The sequence below is a fragment of the Cydia pomonella genome, chromosome 1 (genome assembly GCF_033807575.1).
Source record: "Cydia pomonella isolate Wapato2018A chromosome 1, ilCydPomo1, whole genome shotgun sequence".
NCBI lineage: Eukaryota > Metazoa > Arthropoda > Insecta > Lepidoptera > Tortricidae > Cydia > Cydia pomonella.
Window position 1 is genome coordinate 31,884,531 of NC_084703.1, and position 24,235 is coordinate 31,908,765.

The window sequence follows — 24,235 nt, forward strand, 5'->3', positions numbered from 1 at the left end:
GGCGGGCTGGGCGCGGAACAAGGTATGCTCGCGCGTCTTGGCTATATACTTTTGCTGTCATTTGTTTACCTAAATTAAGATTTATTTTTGTTGACTCGTAGGAAAAATATTGTATGCAACGTTGTATAAGTAGGTCAAAAAATTCTCGTGGCGTATTCCTTTACAATGTTCGACTACGCCTTCGGCTCCGGCTCACATTGTAACTCACGCCACTTGCCTTTTTTAACCCTTCTTATACAACTGTTGCATAAAATACTATAACTGTCGCTTTTTGATGAAGGAAAACACAATGAGGAAACCTGCATGGGTACATGCGCTAGGAAATTTAAATGTGTATAAATGTATTCTTCAACCCGGGCCAATGTGCAGCAGTGCATTTGTGTGTGAAGTTCTCATGCGCAATATATAGTCTGTCAAGCTATATAAGTATGGTATCCCCAGGAAACGAACACAAAGCAGCCTCTCCAGACGTATCTAAATTTGCCTATTTTCGATAATGTGGTCGAATAAAATAGTTTTTGATAACTTAGTTATAGATTTTGTCATGGAGTAGTGTGAAGATATTATAATGTGAACACGAAATAAAAAGGATATTATAGAGAGTGATTAATATACGATCAATAAACCTAGGATTACGTGCACAGAGTGACAAAATAGCTATAGATATAATATTATTAGAGTCCAACAAGTTAAGTTTTGAATTTGTACTGAAGCTTTTGTCCAGAGAAATGTGATAAGGTGTAGCCAACAAGTTTGCGTTTTCAGATACCTACCAAAATATAAATATCTACTTTAAAACAAGATTTGATTTGTAAATTTTGTGTAAAGTTATTTTATCCTATTTTAATCTGTTTTACAATACTTACTTAATAAATTAAACACAAAATATATTTTGGTGTTTATTTAATTTCCATACACTGTTGATATTGTATTAAGAGTTACCATAGAAATTACAAATAAACTAAACATCAATAGGGAGGTTGCCAACAAACTAGGTACTTCTGATTCCTGCCTTGCCTTTTATGGACGAGTGACAAACCTGTAACAATGATAACTTATGTAAGAAATAAGCAGATATTGTGTATATGTCAATTCAAGACAAGTTTTAACAAATTTGTTTAATTTGCTCTTTTTAATGTTTGTTTGGCGAAACAATATCATGTCTTTGAATATATTAGGGAGGAGGTACGTAAAAGAAAGTTGTATAAACGTTTTTCTTGATATCCATTTCGCATTTTACTAGTTACTCGATTTAACATTGAAAGTAAACTGCCCTGCACATATCACTGCATAACCTCAAATTTACATATTACCCTCAAACATAATTAAACTTGTTAGTATTATTTTCTTATCAAACTTTGCTAAAAAAAACGCACAGTCTTAAGGATGACTGACGCTAGACCAGGCCGCGCCTGGGCCGGAGCGTCCGACATTTTCTATGACGGCTGATCGGTGATCACGTGGTGCTTTCCATAGAAAACGAAGCGCCGGAAACTCCGGCCCGGCCCCGGCCTCGGCCCGGTCTAACGTGAGTCATCCTTTATTTGTATATTTTTCAATGATCATGTGAAAAATTTATCTGGAAATCGCAATTATAAACTTTGCCAAAATCTAAATGTAAATAAAACAGTTCCACCGATGAATAGTGACGAGATTTCGAACAATTCAAACGTAGTGTTGATAACCCGCGATTTTTTGAATTTGCAGCCTTTTTCTACTGACAAGTTTTGCTTGACCAACTATAGGTGATAAAGATTCTAAAAAAAAATTGCTGAAACTATGAGCTACTTTATGTAGCAAAGAGAGAATCTAACTAATAACAACTGTAGGAGTGGGAACTTCCCTGAAAGTTGATAAACCTCATGTAAATGAAACGTAATTTCAAAGGGTTTACTGGGTGCCAAGTGCCAAGTTATGGACTGGGTGATCTCTTATCGATATACCTACCTATACATTTGCAGGGAGAGGCTGTTTATGTCATCTGACTCTAAGATAAGATAATAATATTTATGGAAAAATATAAGTAGTAATAGGTTGTCAAAGGACAAACCTTTTATTTTATTAATAATACTAGTCTTCGTTCGTCCGCTTAGATGTCGTTAAAAACGTTCAAAGCTATTCTCAGCAGGGGTTAAATTCTAAAGTTATGTTTTTTAAAGACAGGCTCGAGAATTTAAAGACCTAATTATGTGCACACAATATTTTTCCCAACACAGCGGCAAACACCTAAAAATCCTATAAATGCCCGGCAGATGCACTTTCGGCCACAAGCATACGGCCCTACTGATGGTGAGCAGTCTCCGTGGCCTATGTCCACCTGCAACCCCAGAGGGGTTACATGCGCGCTGCCGGCCCTAACAATCCGCACCCTCGTTGAGCTCTGGCAACCTTACTCACCGGCAGGACCACAACATTTTACTATACTATACTAGATAAATTCGTCCCACAAAAATGAAAAACGAACGAATTTGGCACAAACTGGTATCTCAATAGAACAGTTCTTTAACCGGTAACCGCAAACGGAAACGAAATCATTATCGTTCCCGGGTGGATGAAAGAAACGGTTTGAGAAATAAAACGGTTTCCGGGCCCTGAGACCGTCTATCAGGTAAGACCATCTAAAACTCTATTACTCTACATACTCTTTCGCCGATACTAACTCTTTTATTTGTACACATACTCCACTTCGGTCGGTAAGCCGTAGCTAAACCAGGGGCCCTAGCCAAGATGACAATCGTACATCGACAATCGCCAAACGAAAATAATAATGTATCGGGATGACAGATTCTACGAAATGACAGGTGACTCCATGCATTATTTAAGTTTCGATTGGCGTGTTCTAACGACGACTGTCATCATGGCTAGGCCCCTAGTTCAACGTCACCAATAGAAATGTGAATATTTATTGTGAGTACGCACATTGAATCCTTGGTGAATCAGTTTGAACTTTGCATTCAAGGCGCGAAAATACGGTTAAAACAATTGAATGTGTGTTCTAATGTCACATGCCGTTGTAAAAGCGGCATTCCTCCAGTGTGCGGCTCGAGCATTTTTATACTGAATATACTTGTGCCGCACACTGGTAGAATCCCGCCTTTATGCATGGCGAGACAGAATATCCCATGAATGTACATGTTTAATAAAAATAGACACGCTATCAGTCGGTGCTGATGCAGTTCGGTAATCGCACTACTCAACAGATAAAAAAAATGCACAGTAAATGCATATTCGCATACGTCCGTTCCGTAGGATTCGCAATACACTCATGACTTTTTAAGTTCAGTGGGATTTATTTGAGTAGTCTCTAATGCTTAAAAAAGATAAAAGTAATTATTAGGTTACATATTACCTTAGAAAGGACAGATTCTATTTTTTTTTTGTAAATATAATCTCCACTTTCGCGATGAACGACGAACTGTCATATTGTAACAAACTTGATTTCTTCAATACCAGTATGTTTTATATTTTATATTTATAAGCAATATGCATACCTACTCGTAATTACCTCCCTAAAAATTTATTAAGATTTTTAAAAAATTATTACTACGACGTAGAGACTACCTACTTAGTTATTTCAGTATTGTAATCGCTGGGCGGTAAAATAAAAAATCTGCTCGATTATTTATAAAATGTAATGTATGTATGTAGTTTCTACCACTCTAAACTTATTAACAATCAGCCGGTCTGACAAAGACACATATCTCGGGACAAGAACCATCGCTTCCCCCGCTGTTGCTACCCGAGCTGTAGGCCACGGAGGGGGAGTACGAGCAGTAGTCATAGTCATCGGCGTAGCTGCTTGCACAGACGTCGTAGCCGTCGCTCGGGGATGCGCTGCTATCAAAAATGCTACTGGGGTTGCTCTGCTTCTTTCCTGAGCCTTTTTTGCTCTCGATTATGTTACTGATGAGGAGGTATAGGAGTTTGTCCAGTTCACTGTCATCGTCATCGTCGACAAAGGGCACGGACGCGCTAAAGGCGGCCGGCGTTTGTTTGTTAGGCGCGCCGGACGCAGGTTGCGCGGGCGCGGCCTTTTGGCACGAAGGTAGGAGAGGTTTGATGATGGCGGGCACGATGAACTGGCCGCCGGGGACGATGGTGGGCGTCGCCGATCCGTATCGTTGTGGGCTTCCCCCGCTGGTGGCCACTTGACAGTAAGCCTGAAAATTTCATCATATTTTTGCTTAACCATATGTTCTTATTATCGAAATTAACAACATGAATATTAGGTACCTATCCATAAAGCATACTTTACAGTGTAACGAAGCACTAGCTAAATACCTTAGATATTAACATAATCGTCGCTAATAAGTGTATTTTGAGTGACACCATTTTGATATCGAGTTTGACCTAGTAAACCCTCACACTAGAATATATATACAGGTGATTTCAAAAGCAAAATCGGTTACTGGGTAATTTTGTAACTAGGTCTTGGGTGGGTTCGAGCACGTAATGTTTTTGTGAAAGATTTGATTACACGTGGATATGTGCCAGCAACAGCTAATGTTTGAGCAAGCGCAGGACATTCCGACGCACAGTCCTGCTTCATCACACGACTGTACAATAGGTGAGTTATCGAACTCAATTGTTTTTTTTTTTATTATACATTATAATATTTGTTTAATCGTATGATATATTATAGGGTTATTATACTAAGGCGACTTAACACAGATCACTTAATATCTATATGTAAAACTAATTAAATTCCCATAATCGTTTAAAATAAAGGACCCTATAGGTACCTATAGTGCATGGCATAGGTGAAAAAGGCTACATTTTTAACTTCTAAAACTGTAGAGGAATAGATCCTATAGAGCATGTTGGAATGTGTCCGTAGTTTCCCGACGCCCGTGTAGGTCTTTGTGTAGATTCTATGGACAATTGAACAGCAACTTATTGCAGCACTTACGTTCTTTTGCTAATGGTGGTCCGACACTGGATGTTATATAACGTTATATTGTTATCGATGTTTCGTGTGACAGGGACATTTTAGTAGTATCGATAGTGTTTTATTATGTTGTCCCTGTCACACAATGTTATTTATGTTATATAACATTTTATAACAACCAGTTTGGCATAAGGAGGTACTTATACTTAGATAAGATTTTTTGCAAAAACTCAAAATCGGCATAACTGATATTATTCATAATTTTTAGGGTTTCGTAGTCACCTAGAAACCCTTAAAGTTTCGCTATGTCCATATCTGTCCGTCCGCGCCTCTGCTCCGTGATCGTTAGTACTAGAAAGCTGCAATTTGCCATGAAGACTTTAATCATGGATGGCGATAGACCAGTAAAATAAAAAATACAAATTAAATTTTTCTTAGGTTACAAAATGGTTTTTTTTCGACCCTAGCTTCGGGTATCGTTGGATAGGTCTTTCAAAACGAATACGGAATACGGATCTCCAAAAACCATTTATTGATAAAGTTAATATTTTCGGAAATAATCGCTCCGAAAGAAAAAATATTCCCCCTCCCCCCTTCTGAACCATGGGTCTGGGGGAGTTTGCATATATATATTTTTAATTTGACATCGGCTTTTTCCGAAGATATAAACTATATCAAAAAATGCAGAAAATAATTAGTTAGTTATCTCTCTCTATCACTTTTACATATCAGTGCGACAGTGACAGTTGCGCTTCGTTCGCTACGGAGTGTTAATGATTGGCATGTTGGCTACGTTGGCTGATCTAGTGGTTACAATTCTTACTCTGTAATAAAACAACGCAGGTTTCTTTTGGGACCATTATAATAACCCAAACAAGATAACATTTGTATTTACAACGTTAAACGATAATAAAATATTCTATTATATTATATATTTGAAGACTAAGTAGATGTCTAATCATTAACCAGAAATAAAAATACCTATTGTTAAAATGGTTAACTATTGCATGTTATTCCCATCACCGAACAATGGCGTTCTGGATATTTAGGAGGCGTGCGCGGAGCCGAAGCCAACACGTAGAGTCCCTTTTGATATTTTAATCAAATAAATGGAAGGAGTACACCGAGCATCCGCTGCCCTACCACCACCGCTACCCACGCAGAGGCAGCACCCGCCAGGGCGTAAGGCCTTTAGGACTATTGGTAGTTGATGGAGTCTGAAATGAACTAGGTTGCCTAGGGGAAAGCAACGGACTGGAAGGAATAGATACTGGGCTATGGGATATAAAACCGGACGCCTGCCTAACAATTTTATTTCCGGCTGACGGTGACTCGCTCCACAAGATGGGCTCCTACTGTTATTGCTGTTCGTATAATAAGACATATTTGACCGAAGCGTTAGCGAAGATCTCCGTTTTGACTCAAGCAATCTGCTTTCGTACGTCCGGATAATTTCTACAAGACACAGTTCTCAACCGATTCTCATGAAATTGTGTGAGTAAATTCAGTAGCTAGATAGATTTTTGAAGTGAAAACTTCTTTAGCGGCGTTGCGCACTTTTTGTGATGGGGAAAACATGTTAAACTAGCGACAGATCACGTGACCGACAGATTCGTCCGATTGAAAATTCGTAAGACGTGACCTGATCGAAAAACTGTTACAATGTCGTTGAAGCCAGTAGACCGCCGCGCGGTAGAAAGAGAGAGGGATACTTCCTCTCCTACGCCGCGCTGGCCATAAACCTATCGTATCAGTTTTAGCGATTGGCGATGATGGTTCTAGAAATGATGATGGTTAAAGAGTCGTTGAAATTATGGATGGAAGTTGATTTTTCTGAGAGATAAATTTTTAATATTAAATAATTGCAATAGTTCTGAAGTGTAATTTTTTTTATGTAATATAAATTGTCATGTTTGTGTACGATAGCGTAATTAATGAGTATTGTATTTTACCACATAAATGATAGTACTTTTATACTGATAATTAAAGCAATTCGTGCAAAATTATTTCTTAACCATTCTAAAATATCAAAAATGCACAACGTTAATATTCATGTTTTCACTTCTGCCGGCACTCCCAGAGTGCAACCCGCTGTTTTTATTTCTGTCATTTGGTTTTTTGGAAAATGTTCAAGATGGTGGAAATTTGCATAAATGACTTGGTGCCATTAGGTCTACGGCACTACGACACTTAAGCCCATCGTGAATACGCTGTGATAATGACTCTACGAAATAAGTTTTATTAGATTTTTTAAGCCTATAAATCTTATCGCGAGGTCTACAGCTCAGAGAGCCACTAGTAATATTTGTTTTCATCACACTTGCTCCTAAAGCGTGATATTTCACGCAGGTTTAGCTGGAGTTATAGCCTATTTTATTTCCATTAGGAGCTGTGTTATTTATTTATTTATATTATTCTAACCAAAAAGAATATAAATATTAAAATATTTATTTTCTCCAATATGATCGGAAATGTTCGATTCGGACGATCGAAAAAATAGTACATTATAACATTGCCGTCGCTCTTTATTTATTTATTTATGAAGTTATTATGTACGCCAGGAAGCATTATGAAGATCTTCCAAAAATTTGTGACACACATAACTATAATACAAGAAATAAAGGAAAACTTGCAGTGCGGCGGCTACGATTGGCAAAAGTTAGGAAGTCATTTGTAGGACAATCGATCCATTTTTACAACAAAATACCTAGTTACATAACAGATTTACCATACCATATGTTTAAAAGAGTTATAAAAACCAATTTAACTAAGAAAGCCTACTATAAAGTATCAGATTATTTAACAGATAAAAATGTGTGGGAAGATTGTGATGTGACATTGTAACGTAAAGAGTAGATACTAAATATGTATAAGTGTTAATTACTACATACTGATAAGTAACAATAATGTACATTGACGGACATAAGTGTATCTTGTATACCTATATGGGAAACATAAAAAATAAAATAAATAAATAAAGTACGGGAAGTTCTTCGTTATGTCCAAACTCAAATTAAAAAAATTCAAACTATTATTATCGTGTTTTAGCGCACGGGAAGTTATTACTGTATTGTTTTTTACTTTTTAAAAACATGAATCCACCAAGAAAAACGCAAACAGCCAATTAGTATAGCTGCAGGCTTCGTCTACACGACCCGGTCAGCATCATTTTAAGCTATAGGATAGAGTCATGTAAGACAGTCGTTGTGTATGATCATGCGAATACTGCTTAATAAAATCAAAGACTATATAATCTTTTTTTAATGCCTGCAAATACAGCTTATATTGCACAATTATATTTAATGACCGAATATTGAATGGTACTGAATGGCAGAATAGTTGTGCCTTTAACTTTTAAAAATCTATTAAAGAGGGTTTTTTTTATTATATCGTATCACATACAAGTGTGACATTTTATTTTCTTCATAATCAAAGTGCTGTCATAACGGTTAAAGAGGTTTAATCTTTGTTAATTGTGTTGTATTGTATCTTTGTGTTGTTGGGTGTCCATGATTGTAGATACTCAAATTTTTCCTTACCAAAAAGTTAAATAACAGAAAAGAAGCGTGATTGTTTTACTTAATATGATGGTGAACGATTCATTAACATTTACTTATATATGTTACAATTAACACTAAAATTAGCATTTCAAAATATCTTCCACACTCAAATTTCTTTACGTAGTTATAATAGAGAATTATCTCTTTTTATAAAACTGCTACTCAATTTCTCCAAAATATCATAAATGCACAACGTTAATATTCAAGTTTTCACTTATGCCGGCACTCCCGGAGTGCAACCCGTTGTTTTTTTTTCACCATTTTCAATCGTGGCTCTATGCCGAATGGGTCTCGTGCAGTATGCAGTGAACCTCATGCCTTTACGTCAAACAATAAATAAAATAGCGGACAGAATATCTTATTTTACCGTATGTAACATTTCGCTTAAAACAATATTTTCTTTTTCGCTGTGTGTGATGAAAAACCTTGTTTGTAACACGGGAGATATTAAAATTGTATACTCGAGTCATAAACACCCTCTGCTTAGTTGTCATCTGGTTCCTATTGACTCACGATAACAATATTGGGCATAACTATTTTTCTGAAATGGGCTAAAAATGTATCGGAAAGTTATAAGACTTATAAGTAACAACATTGCCATTGCCCGGTCTATTAATCTAATAAATATTTGTATACTCAAAGAAAATGATCTATTACTAGCCATTACCAGATAAGGAGACACCTTTTTGAATGAGCAAGGTCATTTACGTTTTTTACACATTTACGTGATTTTTAAGTAACTAAATCTGTACTTTACACAGTTTAATATAAAAAAAGAAATGTTAAAAATGGACTTACCTACCTATCATATTATAAATAATTGAAATAGTACATTTCTATGGAAGTGTGCAAAATGTGTTATTATTTACGCTCCCGTAAACCGTCACGAGACAAGTAAATAATCATTTCAAAGATATACACCTGCCCACGTACGAGTACATTGAACGACATTTTTGATACGTGTTTGTTCTGAAATATTAGTTACGTGAGTACACTTACAAACTTTACAGTTACGAATTTTCCCTTGAACTTGAATGATATTGTTAGTTCAGCACTATACACTATGTTTAGCGATGATTTATTTACATTGCAAAAATTTATCACAGCAACTCATGTCTTACAAAAACACTCGCACAGTTGCAATTTAAAGTTGAATTTTAAGTAAATTTAGCGGGGGCCGGTTTTACTTCTTAGTTTTTCATTTTTTCTGTTAACGACAGCCAACGTGGCAATGATAGTTTCATTCTAGTCCAAGATCCTAGAGCCGCCAGATCTTACTTGGGATAATATAGTGTTAGTATATACTTTTAATGTCTGCATAGATACTTCCTATATTAGCCCGACGGACATTTTTCCGATACAAAGTGCCAAAGGTAGATAAAAATATTACTAACTTTTCTTTAATTTTCATGGCTGATTTTTATGTATGTTTTAATTTTTTTTTGTTAAAAATTGATAAACAACATTGCCAGACCAATTCCGTTGGCGGTATCTTTTACCGCCCGCTTTAATGCTGTAAAAATTATATATCCGTGATACGTTTGAGGAAATTAAATTACATAGTTAATTTTAAAAACAAAATATTTTGTTTTATAAAAATTAATTAAATGTTGCATATGGCGTTGTTGTAACACGAGCATTACATTTAATTCAATCAAACAATTGAAAACTGTCATATCAATGTCATTTCGAACATCAATCGTCCGAGACATTACTTAAGTTTAGTAGCAAATGTATACACTCGTATTAAACAGTAATCAATATGTAAACAGGCCTTAAGGCAAGTGTATACGCTCGTAAGGGCCTTATAAGATAAAAATTAATTATTGATTATCTCCGAAATGGAGTTAATTAGAATACCGGTGTCTTTGAGAAAGTTACTTATTTAAGCTCAGGGATGCACCCTTGAAATTAACGGAACTAAAAAAAAACACGGTGTTATAGTAGGTGTAATTAAAAATTGTGCAAGCAATCTATAAATTGCTGATGGATTGCTGGTAGGGATAGCGACATTGGCGACCGGGTAGGGGACTGGGAGTACACCAGCACGCGAAGGCTTGCAGGGGCGCGCACAACCGCTTGCTGCCGTGTCGTCATCTAGCAGCAGCACCAGTAGCGGCAGCAGCTTTCTAAGCTTGCTTCTTTTTCTTTTCGAAGTTTACCTACATATACTTACTGGGCAGGGCAGTCTCTTCTGAGATCCTGATTATTTTAATTGACTATACCGTGTCACTCCGTTTGTCTATCTGCGACTAATGTCTGGAAATAAAAAAATGTTTTAACATACGGGATACGAGCATCTGTATATTCTATACTATACTATAGTATCTAGCACATTCATAATTTTATATTAATTTGCTCAAAGTGTGTATAAGAACTTTAATAAAAAGACACCAAGCTAGCTGTCGACGGCAATTTTAAAACATTCTCACGTAAGTAGTTATCATTTTATATTTTATTGTAAATTATATTATCGTTATCAATAAAATATTACATATGATCAAGTATTATGTAAGAATGGAGTTGCGCAAACTCTAGGGCGGAGTCATTCGGCCTATTCCAAGCACGTAGCGCCGGTCGCTGCATAATAACATTAACAAAACAATGTGAAACTCTTAGCCCTCGATCAACATTGCAAAGACTGATTGTGGATAACGCTTGGGACATGATAGAATATTTAATGGAAACCAGACCGAACAGTACATTTGACAAAAAATATATCGCTCATTCTTTATTGTCCGCCGCGTCTACGAGATTTAAATTCATGACTACAAGTCGAATAAGGGGCCTTACAGACTGTCTGTGCCACAGAACTGCCTCAAATGCTCTTGGCTGGATAAGGGTCTAACAACACTCAAAAGTCATATCTAACAACAATGTTCGAGTCAAAATAAAGAGAAAAAAAACGGCCAAGTGCGAGTCGGACTCGCCCATGAAGGGTTCCGTACCATTTACGACGTATTAAAAAAACTACTTACTAGATTTCGTTTAAACCAATTTTCGGTGGAAGTTTGCATGGTAATATATATCATATATTTTTTTTAGATTTTTCATTCTGTTATTTTAGAAGTTACAGGGGGGGGGGGGGCACATTTTTTCACTTTGGAAGTGTCTCTCGCGCAAACTATTCAGTTTAGAAAAAATGATATTAGGAACCTAAATATCATTTTTGAAGACCTATCCCATGGATACCCCACACGTATGGGTTTTATGAAAAAAATTTTTTTTAATTTTATGACGTATTAAAAAAAACTACTTACTAGATCTCGTTCAAACCAATTTTCGGTAGAAGTTTGCATGGTAATGTATATTATATATTTTTTTTTAGATTTTTCATTCTGTTATTTTAGAAGTTACGGGGGGGGGGGACACATTTTACCACTTTGGAAGTGTCTTTCGCGCAAACTATTCAGTTTAGAAAAAAATGATATTAGAAACCTCAATATCATTTTTAAAGACCTATCCATAGATACCCCACACATATGGGTTTGATGAAAAAAGATTTTTTGAGTTTCAGTTGTAAGTATGGGGAACCCCCAAAATTTATTGTTTTTTTTCTATTTTTGTGTAAAAATCCTAATGCGGTTCATAGAATACATCTACTTACCAAGTTTGAACAGTATAGCTCTTATAGTTTCGGAAAAAAGTGGCGGTGACATAATCGGACAGACAGACGGACATGACGAATCTATAAGGGTTCCGTTTTTTGCCATTTGGCTACGGAACCCTAAAAAAGGATACAGTCACAATACCTATAGAACACCTGTTTATGCCTATCCGCCGCCGTCAACGAGCCTTACTGGGTACCTCTTCCCCCCCCCCCATAATTTAATATCTATTTGACCTACACGGCTGCAAATCTAGTTAGACCACTACTTCTTCTTCTCACCAAACACTTATTCTCTCTTCTCATTGTCGTTACCCAACATTTTTTTTTTTAACCAAACCTTGAATTTAAATTAAAAAAGCATGTGACTGATTGAAGAATGTTCACGAGGTTTTGGCGTCTGAAAATCACTATTTTTACCACTGACTGACTCACTCACTCAACAAAATGCTTCACTATTTAGAATACAGGTAATAGGGATGTAGATTTTTTTTTTATCTACTTTGTATATATATAAATGCACGTGTCCTGACTGACTCATCAACGCAGAGCCGAAATTACAAATGCTAAAAAATTTAAATTTACATACTAGATTGCATTTATAAAATGTTCAGGAGCTAAGAAGCAATTCTGAGAAATTCAACCCCTAAGGGGGTTAAAAAGGGGATGAAAGTTTGTATAGGGATCAAGTTTTATTTTAAGCTAGGGATTCGAAACGTCGTAAAAAGATATATTATTAAAATACAAGGAAACTAATTTCAGCGTTTTAGAAAATTCATTCCGTAAGGTGGTGAAAAAGGGGTTGCAAGATTGTATGGAGATCAAATATTTTTTGAGTGCGGGATTTGAAACTTTGTACGTAGGCATATTATTAACACACAAGAAAATCGATATCAGCGTTTTTAAAAATTCATCCCCTAAAAGGGTTAAAAAGGGGTTGAAAGTTTGAATCCATTACCAATGCTTTGAAACTTCTTATAAAGGCATAATAGCCGATTACAAATAAAATTTATTTCAACGTTCTTGAAAATTCAACCCCTAAGGAGATTAAAAAGGGGATGAAGGTTTGTATTGGGTTCAAGTTTAATTTTGAGCTAGGAACTTGGAACTTTGTAAAAAGGTATTTTATTAAAATAAAAAAAACTAATTTCCGCGTTTTTAAAATTCATCCCTTAAGGCGATGAAAAGAGGTTGAAAATTCGTACGGAGATCAAACATTTTTTTTGTGCGGGACTTGAAACTTTGTATTATGGTGGTGGTGGTATTGTGTTTATTAACAATATGCCCCTATACAAAGTTTCAAGTCCCAGAATTAAAGAGAAGTTATTTCAGCGTTTTGAAAAATTATTCTCTTAAAAGGATTAAAGGGGTTGAAAGTTTGAATCCATTACAAATGCTTTAAATCTTCATAGAAAAACATAATGTAAAATTAAAAAAAGTTATTTTAACTTTCTTGTTATTTCAACCCTAAAGGGGGTTAAAAAGGGGATAGAAGTTTATATGTGGTAAGAGTTTTCTTTTAAGCTAGGAACTTAAAACTTGGTAAACGGACATTATCTCTTTACTTATGCAAATAGACGAAAACTGATACATATCACCTTTTTTGAAAATTCATGCCATAAGTTGGGGAAAAAAGGATTGTAAGTTTGCATTGGGAACGAAAAATTTTGTAAATAGTGATCTTGAAATGTCGTAAAAAGACAATAATAGGAAACAAGAAAAGTGATTTCAGCGTTTTTAGAAATTAATTCCCCAAAGGAGTTATAATGGCGTTCATTGAAAGTTTGTATTAATCCCCTAAATTGGTGAAAAAAGGGTTTAAAGTTTGCATTCGACTGGAATAGTGGACTTGAAAATCTTCTTAAGGGATTGAAAGGGATTATATCGAGAACCATTTTTTTCACAGGGGCTTGAAACTTCGTAGGTTGTGTCAGACAAATCTCATGCGTTGTGTAATTATTAACCGTCCCTACTGCTACTTTTTGCTGCATAATGTTCTATGCTCATGTCTATAACCACGAAGTCGCGGGCAACAGCTAGTACTTAATTATAGCAACATAATATATTTAAAAAACATATTCATTAATTTTAAATAGGAAATAAAGTTTATTTCATTTAGTGTTAAAATTTCGCGCCTAAACGCTACAAGATGTCACGTGATATTGATGACGATACGATGTTATAAATAAACAAACTGTCAGTCATACTGCAGTCATAGCATTGATCGGAAGCTGTAGTATTTAATTTGTAAACATTAAGTATATACAGTAGAATCCGGATATAACGACCTTCAAGGGACCGGCGATATTATGTCGTACTAACCGGATGACGTATAAAACGGATATTTACATATGTATGTAATTATGTATTGGACCGAACTTGAGTAAATAATATCGACGCTAAAAACGGTTAGTCGTTATAAGCGACGTCGTTATAAATGAATTCTACTGTATATATATATATATATATATATATATATATATATATATGTATATTTGAAAATTAACTGTGCCATTTAGTTTCCTTAAACGTACTTACCCTGGAGTTAACGGAATTCAATAAAAACACGGTGTATGTATATATATACACTATACTATATATATATATATATAAGCTAAAATAATGATAAACAAGTTTAATAATTCAATGTATGGAATAATATGATATATTTAAAACTTGTTAAGATTACGCCTTTTCATTAAAAAATATAATTTTTAAAATGTTACTTTTTATTGTGATTTTGCAAGGTTGTGCAATTAGCCAGGTTTGGCAACTTGTCTATTGTGATAGCGTATACGTAAAAACTAGCCAAGTCAAATCCCTGAACACATCCATATAGATCTCAATTATTTTTCCGGCGAAGTCAACAACGACGCATACCGGGATAGGTAATTACTTAATTAGGTATACAGTAGAATCCGGATATAACGACCTTCAAGGGACCGGCGATATTATGTCGTACTAACCGGATGACGTATAAAACGGATATTTACATATGTATGTAATTATGTATTGGACCGAACTTGAGTAAATAATATCGACGCTAAAAACGGTTAGTCGTTATAAGCGACGTCGTTATAAATGAATTCTACTGTATATGTATATGGGGACAGAAAAACATAGTTATCCATAAAAAACACATTTTGTTTATCATGTAGGTAAGTATAAAATACATTTAAAACATTAATATAATACGAATTATTTCTAATCAGTCTTCATCGTCATATTCTTCGGCAGTGTAATCCGAAGTTTCATCGCTGTAATCTTCTTCTTCCAGAGTATCATGGTAAGGTTTTCTTATTCTCTTATTTTGTTTAACGCGATGATAGTGATTTACATCAGACCGACCAAAATCAGACTCGAATGTGTCCAATTTTTTTTTGAATCCAGGTTTATACCTGCTGTACGTATGAGATATTTCATTATTATTTTTACATTCGCAACAATTTTTATTTTTTTCTGTTAGAAGTTGTACAAGGAGCGGTAGCAAAGTTTTGACAGTAGTTTGTTTAGCAGGTTTTTGATCTTTGGTCATGTATCGATTATTTGTGGGTGATGGATAGTCTTGCTTGACAGGATTTTGTGATAAAATATGTGTCAGTAAGAGACCCAAATTTGGATTTTGAACAATATTAGCGATTGGGTTTTGAATTGGTGCATTTGATACTGTCCTCTGTATTGGTATGGCGCTATGTATCGGGACAGTACTTTGTATCGGTATTGCGTTCTGTATTGGTAGTGTACTCTGCATTGGGACTGCTGTTTGCATCGGTACGGAGTTCTGCATCGGAATTGTATTTTGTATTGGTACTTGAGGCGACACGGACACAGTGCTCTTTACTGGCCCTGTACCTTGTACTGCAGCCGGAGCTGGAATGAACCGTAACCTCATATTAGTTGGATTTTGTACGCTGGATGGCTGCAATTGAGCGGAAGATAATATTTGGGGCGCTTGTTGCATCGGCGGAGCGGAAGGTTGCAGCGTGGTTGAGGAGGACTGCGGCGGCAAAGCATTAAAAACATATGGAGATTGTGAAGACACGGCACTGGAGCACCGTGGCGCAAAACGAATAAAAAGAGGTGACTTTGCTATAAACCCAACATTATCATCTGTCTGTTGGCTGGCCACTTGGCTTACAGCAGTGTACGATAGGTCACTGTTCGGTGAAGCATTGGTCAAGTTAAAAAGCGCAGTGTCATGACTGAGAGTCCCAACAATTGGATCAGACGTATTTTCACTATTAATTATTGAAAACGTAGGCAAGGGTCCATCATACGCCGGGTTTCTCATAAACGTAATGCTCGTTATCGTGCCGCTACCAGGATATATGGCGCTGATGTTTAAATTGATTTGATCTAAATCTTTGTCAGTCGTCACTTCTAAATTGTCTTCGGAATCTGTCGTTTGATCCGAGTCGGTGACATTTTGCTTCTGAGATTGTTGTTTTATAGCTGCCAACTTGTGCGACGCTACGGCTACCAAATTGTTTCCTTCGTTGATTTGTTGTCCATGATTTAACTGAAAATAATCAAAGACAGAATAATAGACAGTAGACATTTAATTTCATAAAGTGCCACAAGCATAGCATGTCATTTGCAATGATATAGTGTGCCAATAAAATTGCCATTGATGTTAAATTTATATGAAAATATGGCGTTTATAATGACCAGAGATCGGACAAATTTGCGTCATTGCTCGCAATAATGTGGACATGACTCAAAAATTAATCAAATATGTAATCATTTAATTAATTTCTTACTTAACTTAAATTTTAATTCCTAGTCAATAAATACAAAAGTTTGTTAAAGTATAGATTTATTAAAGAAAATAATCAGTATTTTTTCCAAATTTTCTGCAGTCAGTCTATTTCTTTTTACATCAAAAATATATTTAAGTGCTGAAAAACTCCGCTCGCACTCCACTGATGATAATGGGGCAAACTTAAGTAGTTTTATAGGAATATTATTATTCCAGTATAATTCAGAGTTTATTTTCTGTTCTAAGTTGGGGGCGATAACCTCAAAATCGGGATAAACTAAACAAAGAACAGAAAATAAACTCTGAATTATACTGGAATAATAATATTCCTATAAAACTACTTAAGTTTGCCCCATTAACATCAGTGGAGTGCGAGCGGAGTTTTTCAGCACTTAAGTATATTTTTGATGTAAAAAGAAATAGACTGACTGCAGAAAATTTGGAAAAAATACTGATTATTTTCTTTAATAAATCTATACTTTAACAATCTTTTGTATTTATTGACTAGAAATTAAAATTTAAGTCAAGTAAGAAATTAATTAAATGATTACATCTTTGATTAATTTTGGAGTCATGTCCACATTATTGCGAGCAATGACGCAAATTTGTCTGATCTCTGATAATGACACTTCCTCACTATGTTCTATCCAAGTCAGTGCAAAGTTGGCTTAGATGAAGTTAAGTACTCGTATATTCTGTGAACAAATTATAATAAAGTTCAAGTTCCACTTAGGTCAGCCGTACAAGTATACGTCAGGAATGCCTAACTGCCTCTCAACACGAACTGAGTAAATTAGATTTTTGTATTGTAGATACGAAATCTATACGTAAGCCATTGCGTCCTATATATTCACGAATGTATTGTGGACGTCTATCGGTAGCATAGTTGCAATACTTGCAATGAAGGGACCCACCTGGAGCTGCATGGCGAGCAGCGCGGCGAGCAGGCGGAGCGGCGCCATGGCTGCGGACTGCCGGGTGCAGGCGCCGCTGATACTTTATATGCGCTTGCGTCGCTTACCTATCGCAGCTGCACATCTGACACAACCTCACATCATTCTTTATCATCTCCTCTGCTCTGATTATATCTTTCCGTCACGTTTCAAATCGACAAGGAATTGATGTAATAATTATGAAATCGCTTCTAATTAACATAATGCAAGAATCGTGTGGCAATATATTTATCAACCCAATAACAGAATCCAAAAAAAGAAAGTGAAAGAAATGTTTTATTCATAAATGAGTTACCGTTGACATGCATGAATGTTTAAGTATGTATGTTTAACTTATTATTATTATATGTGTATTGTGTGTATTAATAATATTTAAATTTCCTCGGTGTCAAAATGGTATACCTTAAAACCGCTTTCTTCACCAGTGCTCCGCTTTGCTCTACCTAACTACTAACGTTAAGCCCTGATATAAAACAAAAAGAAATAAAAATCTCTACACAGTATTGCGTTTGAGCTACATCAGCTTGATTTATACATATAATTCTTTTTTATGTAGTAAGTAGTTTAACAAATGAAATAAGTAACAAGGAAGCCAACAGGGCTGTTTACTATAAAAATGAATGCGTAAAAATTCAAATATGGCAGCTAGGATTCATGTTCATGATCGTCTTTCGTCGCAATCGCAAGTGTTGATATTAATGACTTGTGTGGCCTGACTAGACGAGGGGGACGTGCCGCTGCCCCCGTGCCCCCTTTGCTCCCCGCGCCATCGGTGGCGCTTGACGCTTGGCGCGGTGACGCTTCAGCCTCGCTACTAGATTTGCTGCCGCTGGACCTGACATCGGATTCTTCTTCTTTGTCACAGTCGTAGCTAAACACCTTAGATGCAATAATTGTACTATGTGTCGGTATAGGTATAGGATAAGGTACTGGGTTGTAGGTGTTCTCGACGCGGCAGCAGTTGTAGCCCCTTGTTCCTGGTGGTGGGAACTAGGATGGTCAGCAGCAGACCGAGATCATCGTCGTCGTGGCGCGCACAGTTCTCCACCGGCACGCTCGCGAAAGTGGGCACACGGATGGTGCCGACTCTGCTACCTGTAATAAGATAATTAACCAAAACCGTACTTAAAATCTTCTGCATTAAATAACATTACAACCACAAAGTTGCCTTCATATTAAATATCGTTTCCGCTACCATTGTGCAGATATGAACAGGTATAAATTTCATTTTAAAGGGGATATATTTACTATACAGTTTAGTAAAATCTGTAGGTCTCATCTATACATAATTAATCAATAGTTATAGTTAACTGTAGATTAATAAGCAATATAATGACATAAACAAGTGTGAATATGAGTTTTTATATTGCTTCTCGGTTACACCATTTTGATAATTTTCTTCTACTTATCTAATCACCTGAGGTGTGTAGACTTTCCTGGTGTTCGTTCTCTTGTATTTGCTCTAATCAACAAACACATTAAGAACATAATTATTCCTTTGATGTACATTTATTCAATGATGTCCGTAGGAAAGACGCATACCTTAACCCATACCTACTAAAAAAGTTTTAGCCCCGACTAGTTTTTTTTAAAATTCCATTCAATCAATAATATAAGTCCAAAGACACGAAAAATATTTGAAGGCGAGTATTCATTTCAGTCACTTAGTTAAATACATTTTTTTGCATCCACGTATTTTATAATAGGCACCTCACCTATAATAGGCATAACAATTAACAATTCTTTGATAGAATTTCTAAATAATACAATTCTGTAGAAGTTTAGTATTCCATGTAGGTATGGGTAACGAGTTTGCTTTTCTTGCGAGGAAAGCCTCGTGAGCTAAAAAAATCAGTAAAGTTGACATTGAGCAATAGCTTAAACCAAATTATTGCTATAGTATTTTTCAAACTCGATGGACTTGTTGCTTGTTGCATTTAATAGACAATTGTATGTGGGTTAGATCACATAAAAATGTTAAATTATTTACCAATAGATACCTACTTAATTTATTCTCCTTTGCTATTCAAAATCTACCTCACCTCACCTGTACGCCGACGATCTGCAACTTTATACCCAAGCAAGCCCAAGTACCTTAGATCAAGCAATCCAGAAAATAAATAATGACCTAGAAAGCATATCTGCGTGGCCTCGCAACTTTGGGATTTCTGCCAACCCCAACAAGTGTCAGGCCATTATACTGGGTATCCCACGTTTGCTGTCTTTACTTGACATCATGCTCTTAGATCCGATTAAATTCTAAAATAATGAAGTTCCGTTTCAGTCTGACGTGAAAAACCTTGGACTGATTGTTGACTGTGGTTTGACTTGGACCTCCCAGATGTCTGACGTTAGTCGCAAAGTGACCAACATTTCGAGATCTCTCTATAAGTTCAAGTACTTTCTCCCAGTTAGCACAAAAACTGTCCTTATTCAGACATTGGTGTTGCCTGTGATTGATTATGCAGATGTGTGTTACTGTAATATTAGCCAGGACTTACTCAACAAACTAGACAGGCTACTAGTTGTATTAGGTTTATATTTGGGCTGTGTAAATTCGATCATGTATCGGCCTTCTGCCGCAAATTGAACTGGCTTCCCATCCGTGAACGCAGGTCTCTAAGAATTTTTTGCACCCTTTATTCTATATTATTTGATCCAGCTGCTCCAGAGTATCTTTAGTCTAAATTTAATTTTGTAGCACCACGTCCCGGTTGTGAGTTGCGTTCCCCATCATCTTCAGACAATTCGCCTTTGGAATGATCTCCCTCTTCCCTTAAGGCAAGCACAGAGCAAATTTTCTTTTAAATACCAGTTTCGTAAGCACCTCTCCTACACGCTCAAAGTTAATAAATGATCCGCATGTTACTTGTATACTTGGGTACATAATACTTAATATATATTTATTTGTATATATGTATGTATGTTGTGTATATATGTAGGTATATTTTGCTATTATTTTTATATGTGTAGTGTAAGTGTATAAATAACATATTGTTGTATTGTTTAGAATAACTTGATTTGTGTTTCATATTCCCTCTCGTTGTGTACAATCCTGCATGTTTCTGTTTGACCCAATGGTTGACTGGTAGAGGATGCCGAAGGCTTTAAGTCCGCCGTTTGTACAATTTTATATCGTGCAATAAAGTTTAAATAAATAAATAAAATCTACTACTGGTAACTAATAAAGGTAGTATAATTAACCTATTCTAGACTACACTAGCTGTCTACTCATTACACCAATATTTGTAGTGTGATCACTTGTCACACATGTTGCCCCCAATTTAAAATTATTTCAGACAATCAATGCAAGCGTAAAGCGCATTTAGACGATTCAAAAAGTTGCATCTAATATTCGATACATTGCTCACTACAGAGTACAATGAATTCAGTCGATGTCGATTGATCAAATTCCGCAATGAACGAAAATCACAAGCTTTTTCTTGAATCGCCTAAATGGGGCTTATACAAAATCTGTTACCCCCATGTTTAAATAATAATTTTACTGTTGTAACCGCAACTTTTTAAATATCATTATAAGTAAGTGCCATAGTAAATTATTATTATATCAACTTTATCTACTCACCAATATACCCGAATTGTCACGAAAAATAATAAAGTATGTAAATCTATACAATAGTGCAGTTGATGGTAACGATGTCAACAAATAAGCTTACGCTTGGGGGATATTCTGGGAGTCACGCCAGTAATAACGGAAGCACATTTCCGAGAGGAAACACTGCCTTTTGTGTCTCTTTATGAGTTCGGAGTACACTGAGAGCGCACGGAGACAGATTACTTGTCCTTTAAAATGTCGTTAAGGGAATGACTCGTCATAAATCGACATGTAGTGAGTAGATAATAAAGTACTTAGGACATATTATTTACTTAACGTGTTAATGATTTCAGAAATCTATGAAAACAATAATTTTACCCCCTTCTTCATTCAAATATCTACCTTATTCCTACTGTAGTTCTAAGTGCTGAAATTGTACACAAAATAGTCCGGCCAATTTAACTTTGACACAGAACGGGAGCCAATGCCGATAGTCCTGAGGGAAGGCAAATGCCACGCAAACTTAGCTTAGTCTAACTGTATCTTTGCATCATCGTTTCTAAGTGGCATGAGTGTTCGTTTAGTTTAGTGTAACATATCAGTAGTCGGCTGGAAGCCTTAGTGTATGCGGTGAGATGAAAAGGCCGAGGCCAGCTAATTCGCGACTCGGTCGGCTGTCTCGCGACAACTGGCTCCTACAGAGCCTGTGTTACGTAATAGATTGGGCTTGAGAGGGTTTGTTCCGGCTAACTGTGGTTATAAGCGATACTCTTCGTCATTTACAACTGCCCATCCTTCCTAACAAAACCTTAGATTGGTTTGAAACCAAAGTCTAAGAATTGATCCATGCTGGAACCAATTCCATTATAATTACGAAAGCAACTTGCATCTCATCTCACAAGCCAGTACGAAAACCAAGACCGTGTAGGGATTAGTTCGATTCTTATACAAGTTAGGTTCAAGTTCCAACGATCATTGGTACGAGCCAGGTTTTGGACCCACGACCTTTACTTTGAAAGTCGACCCACTGTCACAGCTGGATTACGAGACCAATATTGACCGCCACTACCGACGCTCCATATATTCGTAACTATTCGTTTCAATGCCACGGTTATTATATGGCGTAGTGGCCACTAATCCAGTTGGGTAAATACAATAAATGTATCGACTCTGAAAGTTAAATGAAATAGACACAATTTGAAGTTCGGTCGTCGCAGGCTTTAAGTGGTGACGAAACACGACGAGCACATAACGTTGAGTAAGTCCCGACTATCTGTAATCTCATCTAATTGCTCAATGGGCGGCAACAGTGATAAGCGCACGAGTGTTGATAAAAGGTCACGTTCTAACAAGTATGTAAGTGCGAAAGTGATAGGCATAGTGACAGGTGATAAAAGTGCAACCATTCTGCCACCGCAGTACTAACTTTCAATTATGACGCCGGGAAAAGTTTAACTCCAATTATGACGTCGGGAAATTATTCAGTAGGATAAAAGCGTACATCATTACAAGAATCATCCATGAAAGTTACTAAACTGACTTATTAAAGTTCACTGAGGTAACAACAGTTTAGGTATTGATTTTATTGATTATTTTATGGTTAATTGGTACAGTCAAAGAATTTAATTTGTGACCCATTTCGTACCTTGTCACAGTGACAATAGTATGAGATCTCTAGCGAGTTGCATGTTGTCACTGTGACAAGGTACGAAATGGTACTGAAATTAAATTCTTTGACCGTACTATCACTCATTAAAACTATTCAGGTGACATGTGAGACAAGACCAGCATTTCGAAATCTGCCAAATACTACCACTAAGGGATTTATTTCTCTTGAGTGTAAAAATGTTGGATAATGCATGACTCGGCCTTAGTCCTTACTCATCGGCCGCACTGAAAATTGCTATAAGTTTTAGTCTATTGCCATATATTGTTAGATTGCAGAAATTGAGGAAACTTAAAATATAATAATGATTTGGGTATTTTTCTATCGTTCAAAGAAAAGCGACGTTAGCTGAAGTGGTACTGCAGATATTTAAAATAATAACTAGCATACTGTTTTATGAAGTAGCTTAGTAGTTAGGTTAATTTGTGTTAAAGGTTATGAGACAGCATTCTGGTTGAAATAAAAGTAGGTAATATATGTATACATAGACAGACAAAATTTAACATTATTTGTTCCTTATAATATGAAAATCAGCGGGATTGCCTCTTTAATTTCTTACTTTTTCGTTGTAAAACTGCCATTAGTCAACGCCATTACTCAAACTGACATACATAATTAAACTAATTTAGAGACTTTCAATAATAAATAACAATTTAATGATTAAAATAAACAATTTTTATTTTATTTACATGAATAATGCCAAATAACTTTGACACCAGGAGCGCTGGTAGCCTAGCGGCAGCGTGCGAGTGCGACTTGCAATCCGAAGGTCGCGGGTTCAAACTCCGGCTCGTACCAATGAGTATTTCGGAACATATCTTATAAAGAGCAAAACAGTCCGACATAGATAATATTATTACCATTTAGATCTAAAAATTTCGTTACATTTGGTTAAGTTTTGGAGAAGGAAACAATCGAGTAACAAACATCGTTTTTTGAGATTTTATTACGCAGGATTTTTCGCCTAATCTGGCGTTGTCCTTATCGCACAAGTTTTATCAGCCACTTCCGTTAGTGAGACGGATATATTCACCTTAAATATTCAAATCTCAGCTCCCGTATCCTCTTAAAACATTTAAGTGTGGCTGTATAAGATTCTGCCTTTGCTCATATATGCAAGTGTAAGGTATAAAAAATCTTTTTGGTATATTCCTTTTGGTACCCGCCTTATGAAATCAATGTATATATAATTCAATAAAAGAAATCAAAAACAATTTATTTGACCACTTTACTCACATATTTTTTG

At 36.0% G+C, this 24,235-nt stretch overlaps 3 protein-coding genes and 1 long non-coding RNA gene across 4 annotated transcripts in view; 1 reads left to right on the forward strand and 3 right to left on the reverse strand.

Annotated features, from left to right (window-relative positions):
* Window positions 1-24,235, forward strand: part of LOC133519601 (uncharacterized) — a 100,085-nt gene that overhangs the window by 38,478 nt on the left and 37,372 nt on the right. The gene's annotated exons all lie outside the window — the stretch shown is intronic.
* LOC133519688 (uncharacterized) lies at window positions 3,615-4,366 on the reverse strand. Its single transcript, XM_061853744.1, has 2 exons — window positions 4,282-4,366; window positions 3,615-4,160 (listed from the first exon to the last, which is right to left on the reverse strand). Exons 1-2 carry the CDS (start codon window positions 4,330-4,332, stop codon window positions 3,669-3,671), a joined length of 543 nt encoding a protein of 180 aa, XP_061709728.1. The 5' UTR covers window positions 4,333-4,366; the 3' UTR covers window positions 3,615-3,668.
* Window positions 15,179-17,803, reverse strand: LOC133519651 (uncharacterized). Its single transcript, XM_061853703.1, has 2 exons — window positions 17,729-17,803; window positions 15,179-16,574 (listed from the first exon to the last, which is right to left on the reverse strand). The coding sequence occupies exons 1-2, from the start codon at window positions 17,774-17,776 to the stop codon at window positions 15,264-15,266; spliced, it is 1,359 nt and encodes a 452-aa protein (XP_061709687.1). The 5' UTR covers window positions 17,777-17,803; the 3' UTR covers window positions 15,179-15,263.
* LOC133519697 (uncharacterized) lies at window positions 18,026-23,389 on the reverse strand. The gene is made up of 2 exons (XR_009799657.1): window positions 18,963-23,389; window positions 18,026-18,862 (listed from the first exon to the last, which is right to left on the reverse strand). It is a non-coding gene; the product is annotated as an uncharacterized LOC133519697 (long non-coding RNA).